The 17,124-nt window shown below is 62.9% G+C and overlaps 1 protein-coding gene across 1 annotated transcript in view; it reads right to left on the bottom strand.

The window, feature by feature from the left end:
* ATP2A3 (ATPase sarcoplasmic/endoplasmic reticulum Ca2+ transporting 3) overlaps positions 1-14,884 on the bottom strand; it is a 33,290-nt gene extending 18,406 nt beyond the window's left edge. The window contains 7 exon segments of the mRNA XM_029082308.2: positions 85-223; positions 635-652; positions 655-741; positions 2,133-2,186; positions 2,188-2,216; positions 2,453-2,470; positions 14,089-14,884. Of these exon segments, the coding sequence (XP_028938141.1) occupies positions 85-223; positions 635-652; positions 655-741; positions 2,133-2,186; positions 2,188-2,216; positions 2,453-2,470; positions 14,089-14,230 (487 nt within the window). The 5' untranslated portion in view covers positions 14,231-14,884.
* Between the last annotated feature and the right edge of the window lie 2,240 nt (positions 14,885-17,124).

Below are 17,124 nucleotides of genomic sequence, written 5' to 3'. Positions count from 1 at the left end.
CCCATAACCCCTGCAGAACGGAGAATTCCTCCTTGCTGGCGGGGCCCCTCCCCCCCCCACTCCTACCCCCGGGGAGGGCCTCACCTGCCACCTCGACGATGTCCCCGGGGACGATGTCACGGGCCCGGACCCTCTGCACGCCCTTGCGGCCCGCGCGGATCACCTTCCCCATCTCCGGCTCATACTCCTTCAGTGCCTCGATGGCGCTCTCCGCGTTCCTCTCCTGCGGGCGGGTGCAGAGGTCACCGGGTGGGGGGGGACAGAGTGGGGCAGCCGGAGAGCAGGGCCCGGGGGCACGGGGAGAGTGGCAGAGGGGGCAGGGGACGGGCCAACTCCCTGGAGGTCCAGAACTGTGACCCTCGAAGCCTCCCGCAACGCCCTCCCTCAACCCTCAGGCCACCCCCGGTGAGTCACGATGGGGTCCGGGCTCCCAGCGAGGAGGCGCCGTGCCCCATTGTGTGCAGAACGCTGTGCTGGGTGATGAGCGGGGACAGAGGGCACGGACGCCGCACCCAGACACTGAGGCACAGCAGACGTACATGCTCCCATGCGGTGGCGCACACACAGAACACACGGGGGCCCACGCCTGCACCCGCCGGCACACGGACGCCCGGGGCCACGGAGCTGCTCGCACCTGCCACACTCCCACGACGGGCATTGGCTGAGGAGGATGAGGAGGATGACGATCGGCTCCACGAACGCGGTGACCGTCTCTTCCCCCTCCTCTAACCAGGCCAGCACCTGTGGGCCGGGAGCAAGGATCAACGGGGGCAATGGGGAGAGGAGAGGCAGGGCAGGTGGGGAGAGGTGAGGGGGGCAAGTAGGGAGGGGCCAGGTGAGGTCCGCTGACACCTTGAGCTTAACCTATCTAAACAGAACTCCTCATCTCTCCACCCAGATCCTCTCTCCCCTTCCCACTGACTTTCCCATCACTGTAAGCAGTCCCACCAACCTCCCTGACTCACAAAGCCTGTAACCTTGGCGTTATCCTCCACTCATGCTCTCAGATCAACCCACATATTCAATGTCACCAATTCTGTCACTTCAACTTTCGCAACATCGCTAAATCCACTCTTTCCTCTCCATCCGAACGGCCACTCCCATCAATCAAGCGTTTTATCCTATCCACCTTGATTACCACTCCTCGCTCACCATCCCCGCCTCCTGTTCTCCCCACTCCAGCCCACGGCTCCACACTGCTGCCCGGATGGTTCTTCTATAGACCATTCAGTCCATGTTTGCCCAGTTCCCAGATTGTCCAGTGGTCTCCCATCCGCCTCTTTTGTCAAACAGACACTCCTTACCACTGTCTTTAAAGCACTCAGTGACCTCGCCCCCTCCTATCTCACCTCTCGATTACTATTACGACCCAACCCCGCGCTCCATTGGGTCTCAAATGCCAACCTTACTCACTGCACCTCATTCTCGTCTATCTCAGCCCCGACCTCTCGTCCACATCCTGCCTTTGGCCTGGCCTGGAACTCCCTCTTTTGTTCATAGCCGACATTCCCATCTTCCAAGCCTTATCGCAGGCACATCTCCTTTAAGAGGTCTTTCCCCAACTAGGCCCTCATTCCCTTCTCCTCCCGTTCCCTTCTGTGTCACCCTTGCACTTGAGAAGCAGCCGTGACTCAGTGGAAAGAGCCCGGGCTGGGAGTCAGAGGTCATGGGTTCTAATCCCGGCTCTGCCACTTGCTCTGCTGTGTGACCTTGGACAAGTCATTTAACTTGCTCTGGGCCTCGCTTACCTCATCTGGAAAATGGGATTAAGACTGTGAGCCCCACGTGGGACACCTGATTACCTTGTAACTACCCCGAGCTTAGAACATTGCTTGGCACATGGTAAGCGCTGAACAAGATACCATTATTATTATTATTATTATTTATTATTATTATTTGCGCCATTTATTCATCCGTCCTTCAGCTCCACAGCATTTATATCCATATCCATCATTTACATTAATGCCCGTCTCCCCACTCTAGACTGTAAGCTCACTGTGGGAAGGGAACACGTCTCCCAACTCTGTTGTACTGAATTCCCCCAAGTGCTTAGTACAGTGCTCTGCACAGCCAAATGTTCAATAAATATGACTGACGATTGATTGGAAGGGCAGGGTAGGGCGAGGTACTACAAAGGAGACGAAGGCGGCCAGGAGGAGGATACGAACGAGGAGATCTTCGAACTGCCTCGAGCACCAGCTCCCAGAGGGACTTCCCTGCGACGGGGAAATGCTCGTGATCCCATCTGGTGACCCCCACCCATGACCCCCACCCATGGCCTCCTCTTCCCGGACCCAGGCCCACCCCCACCCCCAGGGCAGGGGCTGAGAGGAGAGGGGCAGGGACTCCTGTTCACAGCGATGCCCCAGACCACCCCCCTGCCTCCAGACTGGGAGTCCACGGTGGGTAGGGACCCTGAGAGAGGGGATTCGAACCCAGGGCAGGTACTCACTCTCCTCGGCCGGGAGCTCTGTAGGTTCCGGTGAGATCCCGTGGGAAAGGCGGACCCGGCAGGGTAGAGAGAGGTTGGTCAGTGGTGGGAGCGAGGGTTGGGGAGCTGGCCCACCCATCCCCTCACCCCAGGCTGGACCCTGCAGTCCCAGGGACCACAAAGGCCACGAGCAGCATCAGTTCTCAAGGTCACACTCGGGGTAGGGCGAGGGGTACAATGAGTGGCTTGGGGGCCCCGGGCCCAGTTCGAGTCCCTTTCCAGAGCCCCCCACCCACTCCCGCAGCCAGGACCCCAGACTCACTCACTCTCAGATTCTTCCAAATATCCACATCTCCACCGGAGCCCACCAAGTCCCATCCTCTCCCAGTGGCCCCGGGGGGATACAGCTGGAGAGGTCATGGGGCTTGCCCAAAGTCAGCTCTCAGGTTCCAGTTCCCTGGCCCAGGCCCCCCAGCTGGTGGACCGTCCATCCCTCGGCAGGATCCCCCTTTCCGGCCCGGGGCAAAGCCAGAAATGCCCACGGCTGTGGTCGGTCAAGCACACGGGGCTCTCTCCCTTAATAAACCATGGGGAGAGGAGCCGCCCGCCCACTGCCCCCTCCTCAGGGAGGATGGTCCCGCTCATCCATCCCCCACCCTTTTCTTACCGGGGTGTGCCCCACCCCCAACTCCAGCCCCACCCCCCAGAGGCCCACTCCCCAGCCCTCCCCTCCCAATTGAGGCCCGCCTCTCCACTCCCTCTCTGCCGAGGTCTGGTCCCCTTCCCCCAGGCCCTCTTGCAAGACACTGGTGAAACCATCTGGCCCCATTTCTGGGAGGGGAGACAGATTAAGCTCTTAATACATCCACCGTGCTGGGCTGGCCCCAAGCCCACTAGGGAAGAGACCCTCTTGAGGAATCTTAGCCGTTGTGACAGGATTTTTTTGGGGGTGAGGGCCTTGTTATGGAATCTGTTAAGTGTTTACTATGTGCTCGGCACTGTATTAAGCTCTGGGGTAGATACGAGCTAATCGGGTTGGCCAGAGTCCATGTCCCACATGGGGCTCACAGTCTTAATCCCCATTTCACAGATGAGGAAACTGAGGTACAGAGAAGTGAAGTGACTTGCCCAAGATCACACAGCAGACAAGTGGCAGAGTCGGGATTAGAACCCAGAGTTCTTCTGGCTCCCAGGCCCGGTCTCTTTCCACCGGACCATGCTGCTCCTCTTCTTCTCCGAAGTGTCCTTCACACCAAACTCGCCCCTTTCACGCTGCGGCCCAATCCCACGGACCTCCCGCTCTGACGGTAGCAGCCCTGGTCTGGGCCACCGCTGTTAATGCCACACATCCTCCGGCTCCCGAGGACGCCTCCACCGGGACTGGGGCCGTCACAGAGGTAGCCTCCCCCCCGACCCGCCCCCATTATCGGCATGCCTCGTGGCACCAGGCATGACCCCCCGGGCCCTCCCTGCCACCCCCACCCCCACTCCGCCGCCCATTCCCGGCATCCCCGCGGGCCTATTTTTAAGAAGCCAAAAAGAGGAAGCGACGCGGGGAGAACCCACCCGCAATTGCCGGGGCAGCCGGGCCCTGGTCCGCCCCCAGAACTCCCCCCGGCCGGCTGGCTTCCTGTGGTTTTCGGAGCCGGCGACCCCAAAGGCGGGCGACCCTGGCCGGCCCCGTTAAGCTCCCCAACAGGCTCGGGAAGGGGCAGGGGTCGGGGACAAGGGCCGGGGAGCAGAGACTAAGGCTGGGGGGCTGGGGTGGCCGTTCAAGGCTGGGGGCGAGGGTCGGGGGTCCAGCTTGTGGTCGCGCCTTCCCGTGGGCCGGGGGCACCCCGGGAACCAGGGACACCGTGGCCGGCATGCACACCCACTTTCGCGGTCTCCCACGGATACACAAGCCCACCCACAAAAATCACCCACAGACACAAATTCACACCCACCGATGCCACCCAGTGCGCGCACACCACTCGTGCGCGCAGGCCCGGGCTCCGGAAAGCAGAGCGCTGTGTGCTGCCAGGGGGCACCGGAGGCGCCAGGGACACCCGGGGCTGGACCCCCTGAACCCTCTCCTTGGCCCCTCTGGTGGCTAGGGCGCCGTTGGAGCAGGGGCGGGGGCGGCGGAAGAGGAGACCCCCGGGGCGACGGAAAATGTGCGCAAGGAGAGCTAAAAGAGACCTTTGTTCCCGCCCAACGGGCAGCAGAAATAATTCGGGCTAATCCTTCTCCCCGCCCTCTGACCCCAGCCCAGGCTGGAGGAGCCACAATCCGCCAGATCTGACCGGGGGCGTGGGGGGTGCGGGGTACGCCAGGCACAGATTAAGGCCACCGGGGCTCGGGAGGGCCAAAGTTAGAGGAATCCCGGCCTGGTCCGGGCCTCGGCAGCAGCAGCGGGAGCGCTCGGGACAGAGACCAGTAGGGACTTCCTGAAGCCGGGGCCGGGCCGGGGGGGATGAGGGGGACGGAGGAAGGGTCCCCCAGGCCGAAGGAAGGTTTCTGGGTCCACCCTATAAGGCTTCGGCTCGGCCCCGAGCCACAGCGCCCGCGGGCGGCCCGGAATTCCTCCAGGCGGGGGCACGTGGAGCCGCAGGGATCTCGGGCTTCCACCCTGGGGGCCCCTTCCTCCTGGCACCCACCGTGTACACAGGCGGTCTTGTGCATCTCTCGGGCAAAGGCACACATGATTGCACACGGACACGCATGCCCACACGTTACACGAACTCGGAGCACTGTACTAAGCAGCGGGATAGGTACGACAGCATTGGGTGGGCCACAGTCCCTGTCCCCCCCCGGACTCTGATGCACCCCCTTTTCCCTTTGGGGACATTCATCATTTCTGTTTGTTTCTCTCACCCATTCAATTATAAGGGCAGCGACTGAAACTTTTACTTCCGGGTTCCCCCGGGTTCCCCACTCCGCTCTGAGCACGGAGGGGATGTCCAGTAAAGCACTCTTTACTCAGCAGGTGTCCAGCACAGTACTCTGCACACAGCGGTTCACCCACTAGAGCTCTCTGCACATAGGAGGTGCAGAGCACAGTGTCCTGCTCAGAGGAAGCACCCAGCGCTGCACTCTGCATTCAGCGGCAGGTGTCCAACCCAGCACTCCGCAAGCAGGAAACAGCCAAGCTAGTGTTCTCCTCTCAGGAAACACCCAGCGCGGCTCTCTGCGCACAGGGGGTCACCCAGTACGCACACAGGAGGCACCCAGCACAGCGCTCTGCCCGCCGCAGGCCTCGATCCAGTCGGGGGGATGGGTCGGTGGTGAGAGGGGTCTCAGGGGCCACACTGGGCCACAGCTGTCAGAGGCCCACTCTCTCTGCCCAGCAGCCCCGGAGGGACTCGGACCCCCGGCGGGGAGCGGTGGTCCCCTCCCCCGGCCCCCCGAACCCGGCCGAGGCGGAAATGTCTGGGAAGTTGGCGCAGGAAGTGGGCCTGGCTCCCCCCGAGTGGGAGGAGGGGGGCACTCGGTGGTGGGGCCCATAACGGTTCAGGCTTCCTTGCCGGCACCCGAGGGTGTCACGTCAGCAACTGCTGCAGGAAACAGAAACCACACAGGCCCGTCGGCGGACAGGGTTGGGGGGAGGCGGCCCGGAGGGCCATTTCGGTTTCAATCAATCCATTGGTGGTACTTACTGAGGACCTCTTGGGGGGCTGAGCACAGTGCTATGCACTTGGAAGAGTAGTTGGGGGGTAAGGCAGCCCCAGTGACAACTGGGGCTCCCTCCCCGCAGAAGAGCAGCATAGCGCAGTGGAAAAAGCCCAGGCCTGGGCTTCTAGACCCGGCTCTGCCACTCGCCTGCTGGGGGACCTTGGGCGAGTCACTTAACTTCTCTGAGCCTCAGTTTCTTCATCTGTAAAATGGGGATTTGAAACCTGATCTCCCTCCCTCTGGGAGCGTGAGCCCCATGCGGGACAGGGACACACAGTAACCGCTTCGGGACTCCAAATATTAAGCTCTAGTCTATAAACTCACTGTGGGCAGGGAAACGTGTCTACTGACTCTGTTGCATTGTACTCTCCCAAGTGCTTAGTACAGAGCTCTGCACACAGTAAGCGCTCAACAAATGCCACTGATTATTATTGTTATTATTATTATTATTATCAATAACAAGAGTAGGACCACCACCAGAATCCACCATCTCCCGGACCCTGTTATCTCGTTTTGGGCAGGGAAACGTGTCTACCAACTCTGTTTTAGAGAAGCAGCGAGGCTCCGTGGAAAGAGCGTTAAAAAATACCGCTTAAAAAATACCATGATTATTATTATTACTCTCCCAAGCGCTTAGTACAGTGCTCTGCACACAGTAAATGCTCGATAAATGTGAATGATCGATTGATTGATCGATCATCGATCCTGCCCTGCGTTTCCCCTGGTCCGAGGTCGCGCAGTGGCGGCTCCCTTCTCCATGGAGACGGAGCCCTAGAGGGGGAGGGGAGTCCAGTGGACCAGACGGGAGAAGGGAAAGAGAGGGAGGGAGGCAGGGATGGAAGGAAGGGGTTGGAGAAGGAGGAGAAATATAAATACATTTTCTAGCCTGTTCTCAAGAGATCTATTTTGGGCGCCAACACTGACATTGCGAGTGGGGAAGGCCGGCCGGGCTGGTTCTCGGGGCGGTGACGGTGGCGGCGGCGGCCTGGACGGACTCTGGTCTCTCCCGCTGATCCCCTGCCCTGCGTGGGACGGGGCGGGGGGCCTCGGGGGACGTTCGTGAGGGAGGCCCTCCGAGCCCTCACTTCCTTGGACGGATTCACAAATCCTAAACGACTTTGACTTCTGACACAGAACAGCTCAGCGTAACAACAGCCTCTTGCGCTCAGCCCCTCTGCTCCCACTGGGATGGGAGAAAAGGGTTCACAGAGGGAGGGGCCTCTGGGAGGGGCCCCCCCCACGTACCTATTGCCCTCCTGGACACCCTCCATCATATAGAGGAATGGAACCCTTGACTCCCTCAGTGATGGAACATGGACCATCCAACACCTCTGTCTCTCCCCCAGTGACCCAACGTGTAGCACCTACATCCACTACTCTCCCTTGGTAATCCAAATCAGACCATCCAACAACCCTGATTCTCCCCTCGCCACCTCTGACTCTCCCCCAGTGACTCAACATGGACCATCTGACGCGCATTACTCTCCCCGGGTGACCCAGCGTAGACACTCCAACACCCCTCACTCTCCCGTCTCCACCCCCGACTCGCCCCCTGTGACCTACAGTGTGCCTTCTGACAGGCATTACTCTTCCCCGGTGACCCGGCTCGGACCATCCCACACCCCTGTCTCTCTCCTCTCCATCCCCGATTCTCCCCCCGGGACCCAGCACAGAGAGATGCTCTGTCCAAACCCCTCTGGCTCTACCAGAGTCCCGGGCTCTGGGGAACAGATCTCAGAGCTCTGGGGGCAGGGGTGTTTTTCGTTTGTCCTGAACCTACCCCCTCTGGCTCTGGTAGGGGTCCCTGTCCTTAGGGTGGGATTTGAGGAACCCCAATGCCCTGTCTGCCCTGCTCCGCCTCCCCGGCTTGGTGGACCCCAAGCTTGCCCCAGCTCATCCCGGGCCTTCTCCTCACCGCCGGATCCCCAGACTGGGGTGTCCTCGGGCTGGGGCTTTCCCCCGCCCGGCACACCGCGGCTCTCGGACCCCTCTCCCCTACCAGGAACGTGGTCACCAGGATTTCCCTTTCCAAGAATTCTAGCCCGCCCCCTGCCCTCTCTGCCCTTCCGGGTCCTTCCTTCCCCCTCCTGTCCTGCCCCGCCCCCTGCCCTCCCTGCCTTCCCCTCCCCCACCCTGCCCCAGGGCCCCAGGGACAGGAAGGTGCTTCAGACCACAAGGGAACGGCCGGCGGGGTGGACAGTGTGACACAAGAACTTGTGGGCCCCGCTGTGCTGGGCATCTACTGTGTGCAGAATGCTGTGCTGAGTGCCCATGTTTGAAGAGAACTGTACAGGGTACTTACTGGGTGCACAGCACTTTACTAGGTGAGGTGTGTGTAGTGTGCAGAGCACTGTACTGAGCACTACAGAGTAAAACAGAGCCAACAGACATAGCTGGGAGGCCCGGAGGAGCAAGGCCCCAAAGAGGGCCGGGAGGTTGGGAGCTCCTGGACCTCCCCCCGCCTGCAGGGGGTAAACTCCCCCCCCCCCCCCAACACTCAGTCAGGATTGCCCTGACCCCGGCCTTGACCCTGGCCCTGACCCCAGCCCCGCTCCCACCACAGGACCTGCAGGCCCGGAACTACATACAGAGGAAGCCCCAGCCTGGATGGCCTGCCCGCTCCCTGCCCCTGTCCCCCTTCCCCCCGTGGTGGAGACAACGTGGGTCTGCCCCATTGTGGAGGGTTTGGGGGGAAGCGTGGGTCCACCCCATCATGTGGGGAGAGCACGGAGGAGAGTGTGGGTCTGCCCGCCGCGGCGGGGGGGAGCGTAGATCTGGCCCGCCAGGGCTCCGCGGTGCACAGGCAGGGTGGCCCCCGGTCCTCTCCCTACAGCCGCCCCCCATGGCCGCTGGGAGATCGGTGCAGAGACAAATTTTCCATCTCCGACCGGAGTGGAAAAAGCCACCCGCAGCCAAGCCCCAGGGCCCCCTGACCCCGCTGACCGGTTCAGCCCGGCTGGCGGACAACGGCAAGGAGCCGGGTTCCCCCAGGGAGACTTTCCCCGGCCTCAGGAAGCCGCTGGTGACGTTGGGGGCGGCGGGAGGTGGCGGGGGGGATGGGGCGAGGGCTCCACTGGTTAGCGGAGGAAGGTTTCCCCGACACCTCTGGGCCGAGAACGGTTCCCCGAGGGGGGCCCCCACGGCTTACTCGTTCCCGGATGGCTTCTGTCTGTGGCGCTAGGGGTTCTGGGAGGAACCGGCTGCTGGTCGCCCTCCTGAACACCCACTCTGATGGTCACGAATGGACCATCCAACACCTGACTCTCCTCTCTCCATCCCAGACTCTGCCCCAGTGATCCAGCACGGACCATCCCACCCACCCTGACTCTCCCCATCCATCCCCGACTCTCCCCGAGTGACCCAGCACGGATCATCCCCCATCCTGACTCTCCCCTCTCCATTCCCGACTCTTCCCCAGTGACCCAGCACGGACCATCCCACACCCCTGACTCTCCATCCCTGCCTCTTCCCAGTGGCCCAGAACGAACCATCCATACGAACCGTCCAACACCCCTGACTCGCCCCCAGTGACCCAGCACAAACTATCCCACACCCTCAACTCTCCCCTCTCTGACCCTGGCTCTCCCCCAAGGACCCAGCGAGGACCATCCCACATCCCTGACTCTCCCCTCCCCATTCCTGACTCCCTTAATGCTTCCGCGCAGATCAGTCGGGAATCCTGCAGAGGGAGCGGAGAGGGCCCCAGGTGAATGTAGAGGTTGCAGAAATCACGAGGACAACAAGACCAAGGCGAGCCAACCCCTCTGGCTCTGGAAGCGGGGCACAACCTCTGCTACAACCCAGGGCGGGGGCGAGGTCCCCCCGGAACCCTGTCCCCCCAAGGAGGGGCCAAGCAGGACTCCGGAGCAGTTCACAGCCCGGCCAGGGGAGAACGGGTTAAAGAGCCTCCCGTCTCCCCCTTCCCTTCTTCCGGAAAGAGGAAACTGGTATTTCGGCTTTTCCAAATGTCAGAGGTGGGGAGAAGGACGGACTATTAACAGGCCTTGACCGTCTTCCCCACCTTCCCCAGGAACTCTTTCCCAGTCATCGGGCTTGCTGCGGGGGGGAAGCCGGGAGGGCGGGCGGGCGGTGGTGCCTGGTGTGGGGAGGAGGGGGTTAGCCTGTATGCGAAGGCGGGGCCGGGGCCGGGGCTGGGGCTGGGACAGGGCAAGGGAAGGGCAGGGGCAGGGGTGGGGCAGAAGCCAGGCAGGGTGGAACTCAGGAGAAGGGGGCCAAGCAGCAGCCCAGAACAACCCATCCCTTGGTGCCAACAGGCCCCTGCCATCCCCCACCTCTCACCCATGGCTCATGCCTCCCCCGCCTGGAAGTCCCTCCCCATTTAGACCCAACAAACCACACCCCACTTCACTGGCTTCCTCCAGGGCCCCTCCCCTGAGAGGCTTCCTGCACTTGATCCCTGCCCTACACTCAGAAACCACCCCACTCCAGTGCCCGCACCCAGAGGGTCCCACGCAGTGCTCTGCTACCAGTGGGTGCCCTCTTTCACACCACTCTGCGCCCATCTGGTCTCTGCACCCCGGCCCAGTCTGGGGCAGGCATCCCTCCCTGGCACAGTCAGGGATGGGTAAGGGTGGGTTCCCCAGCCTTCCCCTGCGGCTCCCCAGCCTGGAGCCTGGAAAGTGACCTTTGACCTCACGTCAAGGACTCCTCCCTGTCCCCTCCTCACCCTGACGGTAATTAGTCGTCTAGGGGCCCGCCGGTCCACGGACCCACGGGTCCACGGGCCCACGAGCCGAAGAGCCAACCGAGCAGGGGAGACGACCGGGTGGGAGTGGGGCAGGAGTGGCAGGGATTTCAGGGTGGAGTCGGGGTTCCCTCCGGGACAGCCCGCGGGGAAAGGAGAGGCAGACACACAGAAAAGAGGGAAGCAGAGAGAGGCAGATAGAGGCAGAGAGGCAGAGAGGCAGAGGCAGAGAGGTAGAGAAAGATAGAGGGGCAGGGAGGAAGAGAAGAAGAGACAGTAAGGCAGAAAGAGAGAGACAGAGAAGCAGAGACAGAGAGGGTCATGGATTTACTGTTGAGAGTTCAAAGGTCTCCGTCACTAGCCCCCGCAGTCTCTCCGAAGCAAGCACGGCCCCAACACGTCGAAGTACAGGAATTGGGGGGCAGAGAAAAGTGAGGCTCAGTGGGGTGAGGGCGGGGCAGAGGACCTGAGCCTGCAAACTGCCTCAGCCTCTGGGCTTGGTTTCCACCTGGGAGGAGGCAAGGTATGGGTGTGGGCGGAGTGGGCATGAGTGGGGTGGGTGTGGACCAGGGGGTGTGGATGGGGAAGGGTATGGGCAGGGTGGACAGGGATTGAATGGACACGGGCAGGCCGGGTGAGGAGAGGGAGGGCATGGGTGGGGACCGAGACGGCGTGGGCAGGGAGGGGGAGGACCGGGCATGGGGCGGGGGGTGCGGTCAGCGCGTTCTCAGGTGTAGACTCCGGTTTTGCGGCTGCTGCTCTGGGAGCCAGAGGGAGGGGGGAGATCAGGGAGGCGCCGGGAAAACCGAACCTCTTTCCTAAAAATCAGCAGGCACGTGCCCCCAGCAGGCTGGGTCGACGCCTAACTCAACGGGGCAGCGGGGCCGGGGGCAGCGGCGGGCACCAAAGGAGGCCTAATTTCCTGTGGAAGTTGGGTTTCTGCGCGCCGACTCTGAGAGGCCCTGACGGTTCCCTGTTGGGAGTGGGGGGTCGGGGGGCGGGGGGATGGCACCCAGGCCGCTCAGAGCTCACAGGCCAGGCGGGCCCAATCCCCACGGGGTCTTACCAGGAGCTCTTGGGATCTGGTGGGAGCGAGGCTGGAGCCCCGGCCCTCACAGCTATGAGGGGGCCATCTGTCCCATCACCCCCACGGCCAGACCCCCGGGACACCGGATCCAACCCCCACGCCGGAAACCGGGGACACCGGGCCCATCGCCCCCGCAGCCGGAAGCCCGGGAATCCAGTAGATGCAGCCCGGTTCCGGCTCCAGCCCCGGCCCTCAGCAGCCTCGGGCCCAGAGCTCCGTTTCCGCCCGCCCGGAGCTCCCTCGCTTCTCTAGCCGCCCGCTGCCCGGGCGACGCTGGGATAGCTGCACGAGGGGCCCAGGGGCCGAGGGACCATGCCACGATTCTGAGCGGCGGACAGAGGTGCACTTTGCTCCCGGGAGATAGCGCTCACCCTAGACGTGAATTTCCCAAACCCCCAGAAACCCAAACTGCGTCTCCGGTGGCACTGCCCGTCCCTGCCTCTTCTCTCCCCTCCCCTGGCCCCGTCCCCGGGCCCTCAAGAGGGCAGAGCTCCCGAGACGGTCCTCGATTATTCCAGTATCTGTCTCTCCCACTGGTCTGGAAGCTCCTTGAGGGCAGGGACAGTGTCTATCAACTCTACCGTACTTTCCCAAGCACATAGTATAGTGCTCTGCACATAGTCGGAGCACAACAAATACGAGTGATTGTTAGATTGATTTTGACAGCAAGAGAGAAACAAGAGCAATGGGAATGATGGGACCGGTGCCCTGGGGTTCCGGCTGTGGGGGCTAAATTGCCCCCGTGGAGGCGGGCGGTCTCTGAGCCACCCCGGCCAGCCGGAGGGAGCCGCGGTCCCATACCCACCAGCCTGAGACACGGAGTGGTTTGGGGGTGGTTTCCTGGGGAGGGCGTCGTCAGACGCTCTTTCTTCCTCTTGGCGGCCCCGGCCCGTGAGCTTAGCTGAGGGTAGCCTGGGTTGTAGCTGGGTGGGGAGGGTGGAAGGGCATCCCTGGGCACGCACCCTGTCTTCCGCTCCTCCTCCTCCTCCCCTCCCACCCCCACACCCCTCCGATCCAGGACCTTCCCGCGATCCCGGGAGCCTGGGCCCTGTCAGGGAACACTGGGCGCTGTGCTCTGCTCTCATTCTGGAGGAAGCTGCCCCTGAGTGCCCTTCCAGCTCAGGACGGCCTCTGCCGGAGGGGGGAGAGGTGGAGGAAGGGTCCATGGCCCAAGCAGCCAGCCCTACCTCCTCCCACCTCCCACCTCAGAATGGGTCCCTCTCCGGGGCTCCCTGAGAGCCCACCCAGCTCCAACAGGGTGAGGGGCTTCTGGGCTTGACAGGCCGGAGAGGTGGAGGGTCTTCCGGGTCCTCCCGCAACGCGCCCGAGCCACAGCTGAGCCACAACTCCCCCCTCCCGGCCCTAGGACCGTCGGTGCCCACAAGGAGCTTCCACTCTAACCGGGGCCATTCTGCAAGACTTTCTTACCTGGAAGGCGCTCGCACGCACAGACACACACATGCACACCCCAAAATAGACACCAGCATACACACGCACACACACACACACACACACACACGGTCCCTTTCATAGGTTCATACCAACATACGCACTCTTTCTTAGGGACACAGACACACGCACACTTCTCAGAAACACATCCTTACTTGCCCAGGCCCACAGTGATGCACTGGTGGGAACACAACAATACACATACATACTCCATAGGCACATAGGCACTCTCTCTCTCTCTCTCTCTTTCTCTCTCTCACACACACACACACATATACACAGAGAGCCAAAACCCCACGTCCTCTTCACAACCCAAACAGTTTCCACTCCCCTGTTTCCTGTCCCAGCCCGGAGGGGGAAGGGAGGGGAGGGAAGGGGACGGACGGGGGGGCAGCGCCGGAGATGGAATCGGAGAGGACCCCCGGCCTCCTGCGGCCCACGAGAGAGACGATCGCGCGGGGACCCTGCCTGCCCCGCGTGGGGGGAGGGGAGGGCCTCTCTCGTGGTGGGGGGGGGGAGCACGACCTCCTCCCGTCCCCCCGGGGGGGAAACCGACTCGCTGTAGATTCAAACGGAGGATCCGGCCTCCACTGAGGGGGGGGGACACCGTCCCGCGTGGGGGCGGGCACCGTCTCGCGTGGAGGGGTCCGGGCCCGAATGCAAAGGGGGAAAAGAAGAGGGAAGATGATCCTGCGTGGGGGGAAGGGGAGAGGGGAGAAGGGGGCGGGCGAGTCCCGGCGTGGGGCCGGCCCCCCGACTCACCGTTGGGCCCGTACTTGTCCCGGCTGAGGAGCACCTGCTCCGGGCTCAGCCCGCGGCTCTGGTCCACGGCGAAGGTCCGCAGCACGGCGGCCGCCGGCAGCTCGTGGGGGGCCGGGGCCCGGGGGGCCGCCTCCTCCTCCATGCCGGCTCCGGGCGGCGCCGCGGGCAGGCGGGGAGCGGGGTGGCCCGGGCCTCCCACCTGCGCTCCGGGCGGGGACGCCGGCCGGGACACCGTCCCCTCCCTGCCCTACTTCCCGCCCTCTCCGCCTCCCCCAACCGCAGCGGACACCGGGGGCTGCTCGCCGCTCCGGGGGGGTGGGGCGGAGGCTACCGTCCGGTCCCGGGGTGGGGAGGGGGCTGCCGTCCGGTCCTGGGGGGCTACCGTCAGATCCTGGGCAGAAGGGAGGGCTGCTGTGCGGTCCCGGGGAGGGCTCCCGTCCGGTCTTGGGGAGGGCTGCTGTCCGGTCCTGGTGCGGGGGGGGGGGGGGGGGGGGTGAACTGTCCGGTCCCGAGGGCTCCCGTCCGGTCCTGGGTCGGGGGCTGCTGTCCGGTCCCGTGTGGAGGGCTCCTGTCCGGTCCCGGGTGGGGGGGCTGCTGTCCGGTCCCGGGGAGGGCTGCCTTGCGGTCCTGGGGGGCTACCGTCCGGTCCCGAGGGGGGCTGCCGACCGGTCCTGGGGAGGGGCTACGGTCCTGGCGGCCGGAGGCTGAGGCTGCTGCTGCAGCGCGGAGCCATGGGCAGCGGCTGCAAACTAACTACCCCGCTAAAGCGCTGCCCCCGGCGGGAGGATGCTGCGCCCGAGGGGCCCTCCCTCCCTCCTCCTCCTCCTCCTCCTCCTCCTCCTCCTCCCTAGGGGCCGCGGGGGCGGGGGGAAGCCCGCCCCCTCGTGGACGGGGGAGATCAGCCCCGCCCCCGCCCCCCCAGACCCCGCCCCCGCCGGGGATCTCCCCCTCCCCGCCCAACGCCGGAGAGCAGGGATCCCATTTACATAATCATCACCATGATGATGATGATATTTGTTAAGCGCTTACTACGTGCCCGGCACCGTTCTAAGCGCTGGGGGATACAAGGTGATCGGGTTGTCCCACGTGGGGCTCACCGTTTTCACCCCCATTTTCCAGATGAGGTCACTGAGGCCCAGAGAAGTCAAGTGACCTGCCCAAAGTCACCCAGCTGGCAAGCGGCGGAGCCGGGATTAGAACCCACGACCTCTGACTCCCAAACTCGGGCCCCTGCCGCTGAGCCACGCTGCTTCTCCGGTGAAGTGACGAGTGTCATAACTCTGCCCACGGAGGCCCCAGGAGCGAACACAGGAAAGACGATTGAGGGAGGGTGAGGGAAGATGCAGACGACCGAGGGGCTTCGCTCTAGAGTGATGGGCTCCAAGAGGGAGGCGGGAGAGCAGGAGAGGGGCTGCCTGGGATTGGGGCCCCAAACTTTACACGAGTGGGAGAGGAGGAGGGATGGAAGGGAAGGAAAAAGGAGAGGGAGGAGGAGGGAAGGGAGGCCAGCCATTCCACCTGCCATGCCACCTGTCACCCTGGGCAAGGGTGGTCCCCAGCTGCCCCTCGGGGGGCCCACGGGGGGACCGGGAGGGAACGGCTCTCCGGAGACCACAGACAGGCCCGGTCCCCACTGGCCACGCTGGGAGCCAGACCGGGGTGGGGCGAGGGGAAGGGCGGGGTGCGGCCCGGTAGGCCCAGCACGTCCTCAGCTTCCGGGGAGCCCCGTGAGGCCGGCCGGGGGGGGGAGGGGAGGACCGGTGGGCACCGTCTCTTCCTGCTCGGTCGCTGGCCGGGCCTGCTCTGGCACGGGACGGAGCGAGGGGGCGGGTGGGTTTCTGGCTGACTGCCTCCAGCTTCCCTCCTTGAGCCGGGCGCTCCTGAGTTTGCATAGCTTGGGCGGGCGGAGGCTGGCAGGTGTCTGCCCAGAGAAAACCTCCCCCCACCCGTTCTCTTCGCCCCCTCCGCCCCTGGGGCCGAGCCCAGGAATCTCACTGAACCGTGGACGCTTTTCACGGAAGCCCCGGGGCCCACCTGCTCCCCTTCCGAGATGAGAGACAGAGACAGAGACACACAGAGAGAGACCGGACGAGCTCTTGTGGCCGGGCCCCGGGCGGTGATGGAGGCCGGTGTCTCCGGACTCCAGCCTTCCCTGACTAAGCCCCTCTAACCTGGAAGCTCGTTACGGGCGGGGGACGTATCTGCTCATTCTGTTGCACTGTACTCTCTCAAGCGCTTAGTACAGTGCTCTGCATGTAGTAAGTGCTCAATGAATACCCTCGGTTGACTGAATGACGATCAAGCCCTCATCTGCCCTATCCAGATTGTTCGCGTCCACAAGGTACTTGTCTGTGTACTCTTTTAGCACTCTGATGTTCACCCCAACTCCGCAGCAAATGTCCACATCCTAATATATTTCTCCTACCCCTAATCTACTTTAATGCCCATCTTCCCCAGTAAACTGTAAGCTCCTTTCAAGCAGAGAAGCAGCGTGGCACAATGGATAGAGCCTGGGCCTGGGAGTCAGAAGGACATGGGTTCTAATCCCGGCTCCACCGTTTGTGGGCTGTGGTACTTTAGACACTTCACTTCTCTGCCCCTCAGTTATCTCATCTGTAAAACGGGGATTGAGACCGTGAGCCCCAAGTGAGACAGGGACAGTGTCCAACCCAATTTGCTTGTCACCACCTCAGTGGGTAGTATAGTGCCTGGCATTTAGTAAGTGCTTAATGAATTCCATAATTATTATTAAGATCGATGGTATTTATTAAACACTTCCTGTGCGCAGAGCACAGTACTGAGCGCTTGGGAGAGTCCTGTGCAACAGAGTAGGTAGACATGCCTCCTGGCCACGAGAAGCTTATGTTCTAGACATGCAAAATAACAGATATGATCACGAGTGCAGTGGAGCCACTGTCAAGTTCCAGTCCTGGTCTGTGCCGGGCCTGCTTTCGGAACCCGAATCGCTCTGTGTTCTCCATTTCCCTATCTGTAAAATGGGGAGATCGACCCCTGCCTCTGCCGCCCTTCCTGTCT

Source organism: Ornithorhynchus anatinus, chromosome 17 (genome assembly GCF_004115215.2).
Source record: "Ornithorhynchus anatinus isolate Pmale09 chromosome 17, mOrnAna1.pri.v4, whole genome shotgun sequence".
NCBI lineage: Eukaryota > Metazoa > Chordata > Mammalia > Monotremata > Ornithorhynchidae > Ornithorhynchus > Ornithorhynchus anatinus.
Note: the sequence above shows the minus strand (reverse complement) of the source record. Positions and strands in the feature narration are given on the sequence as shown.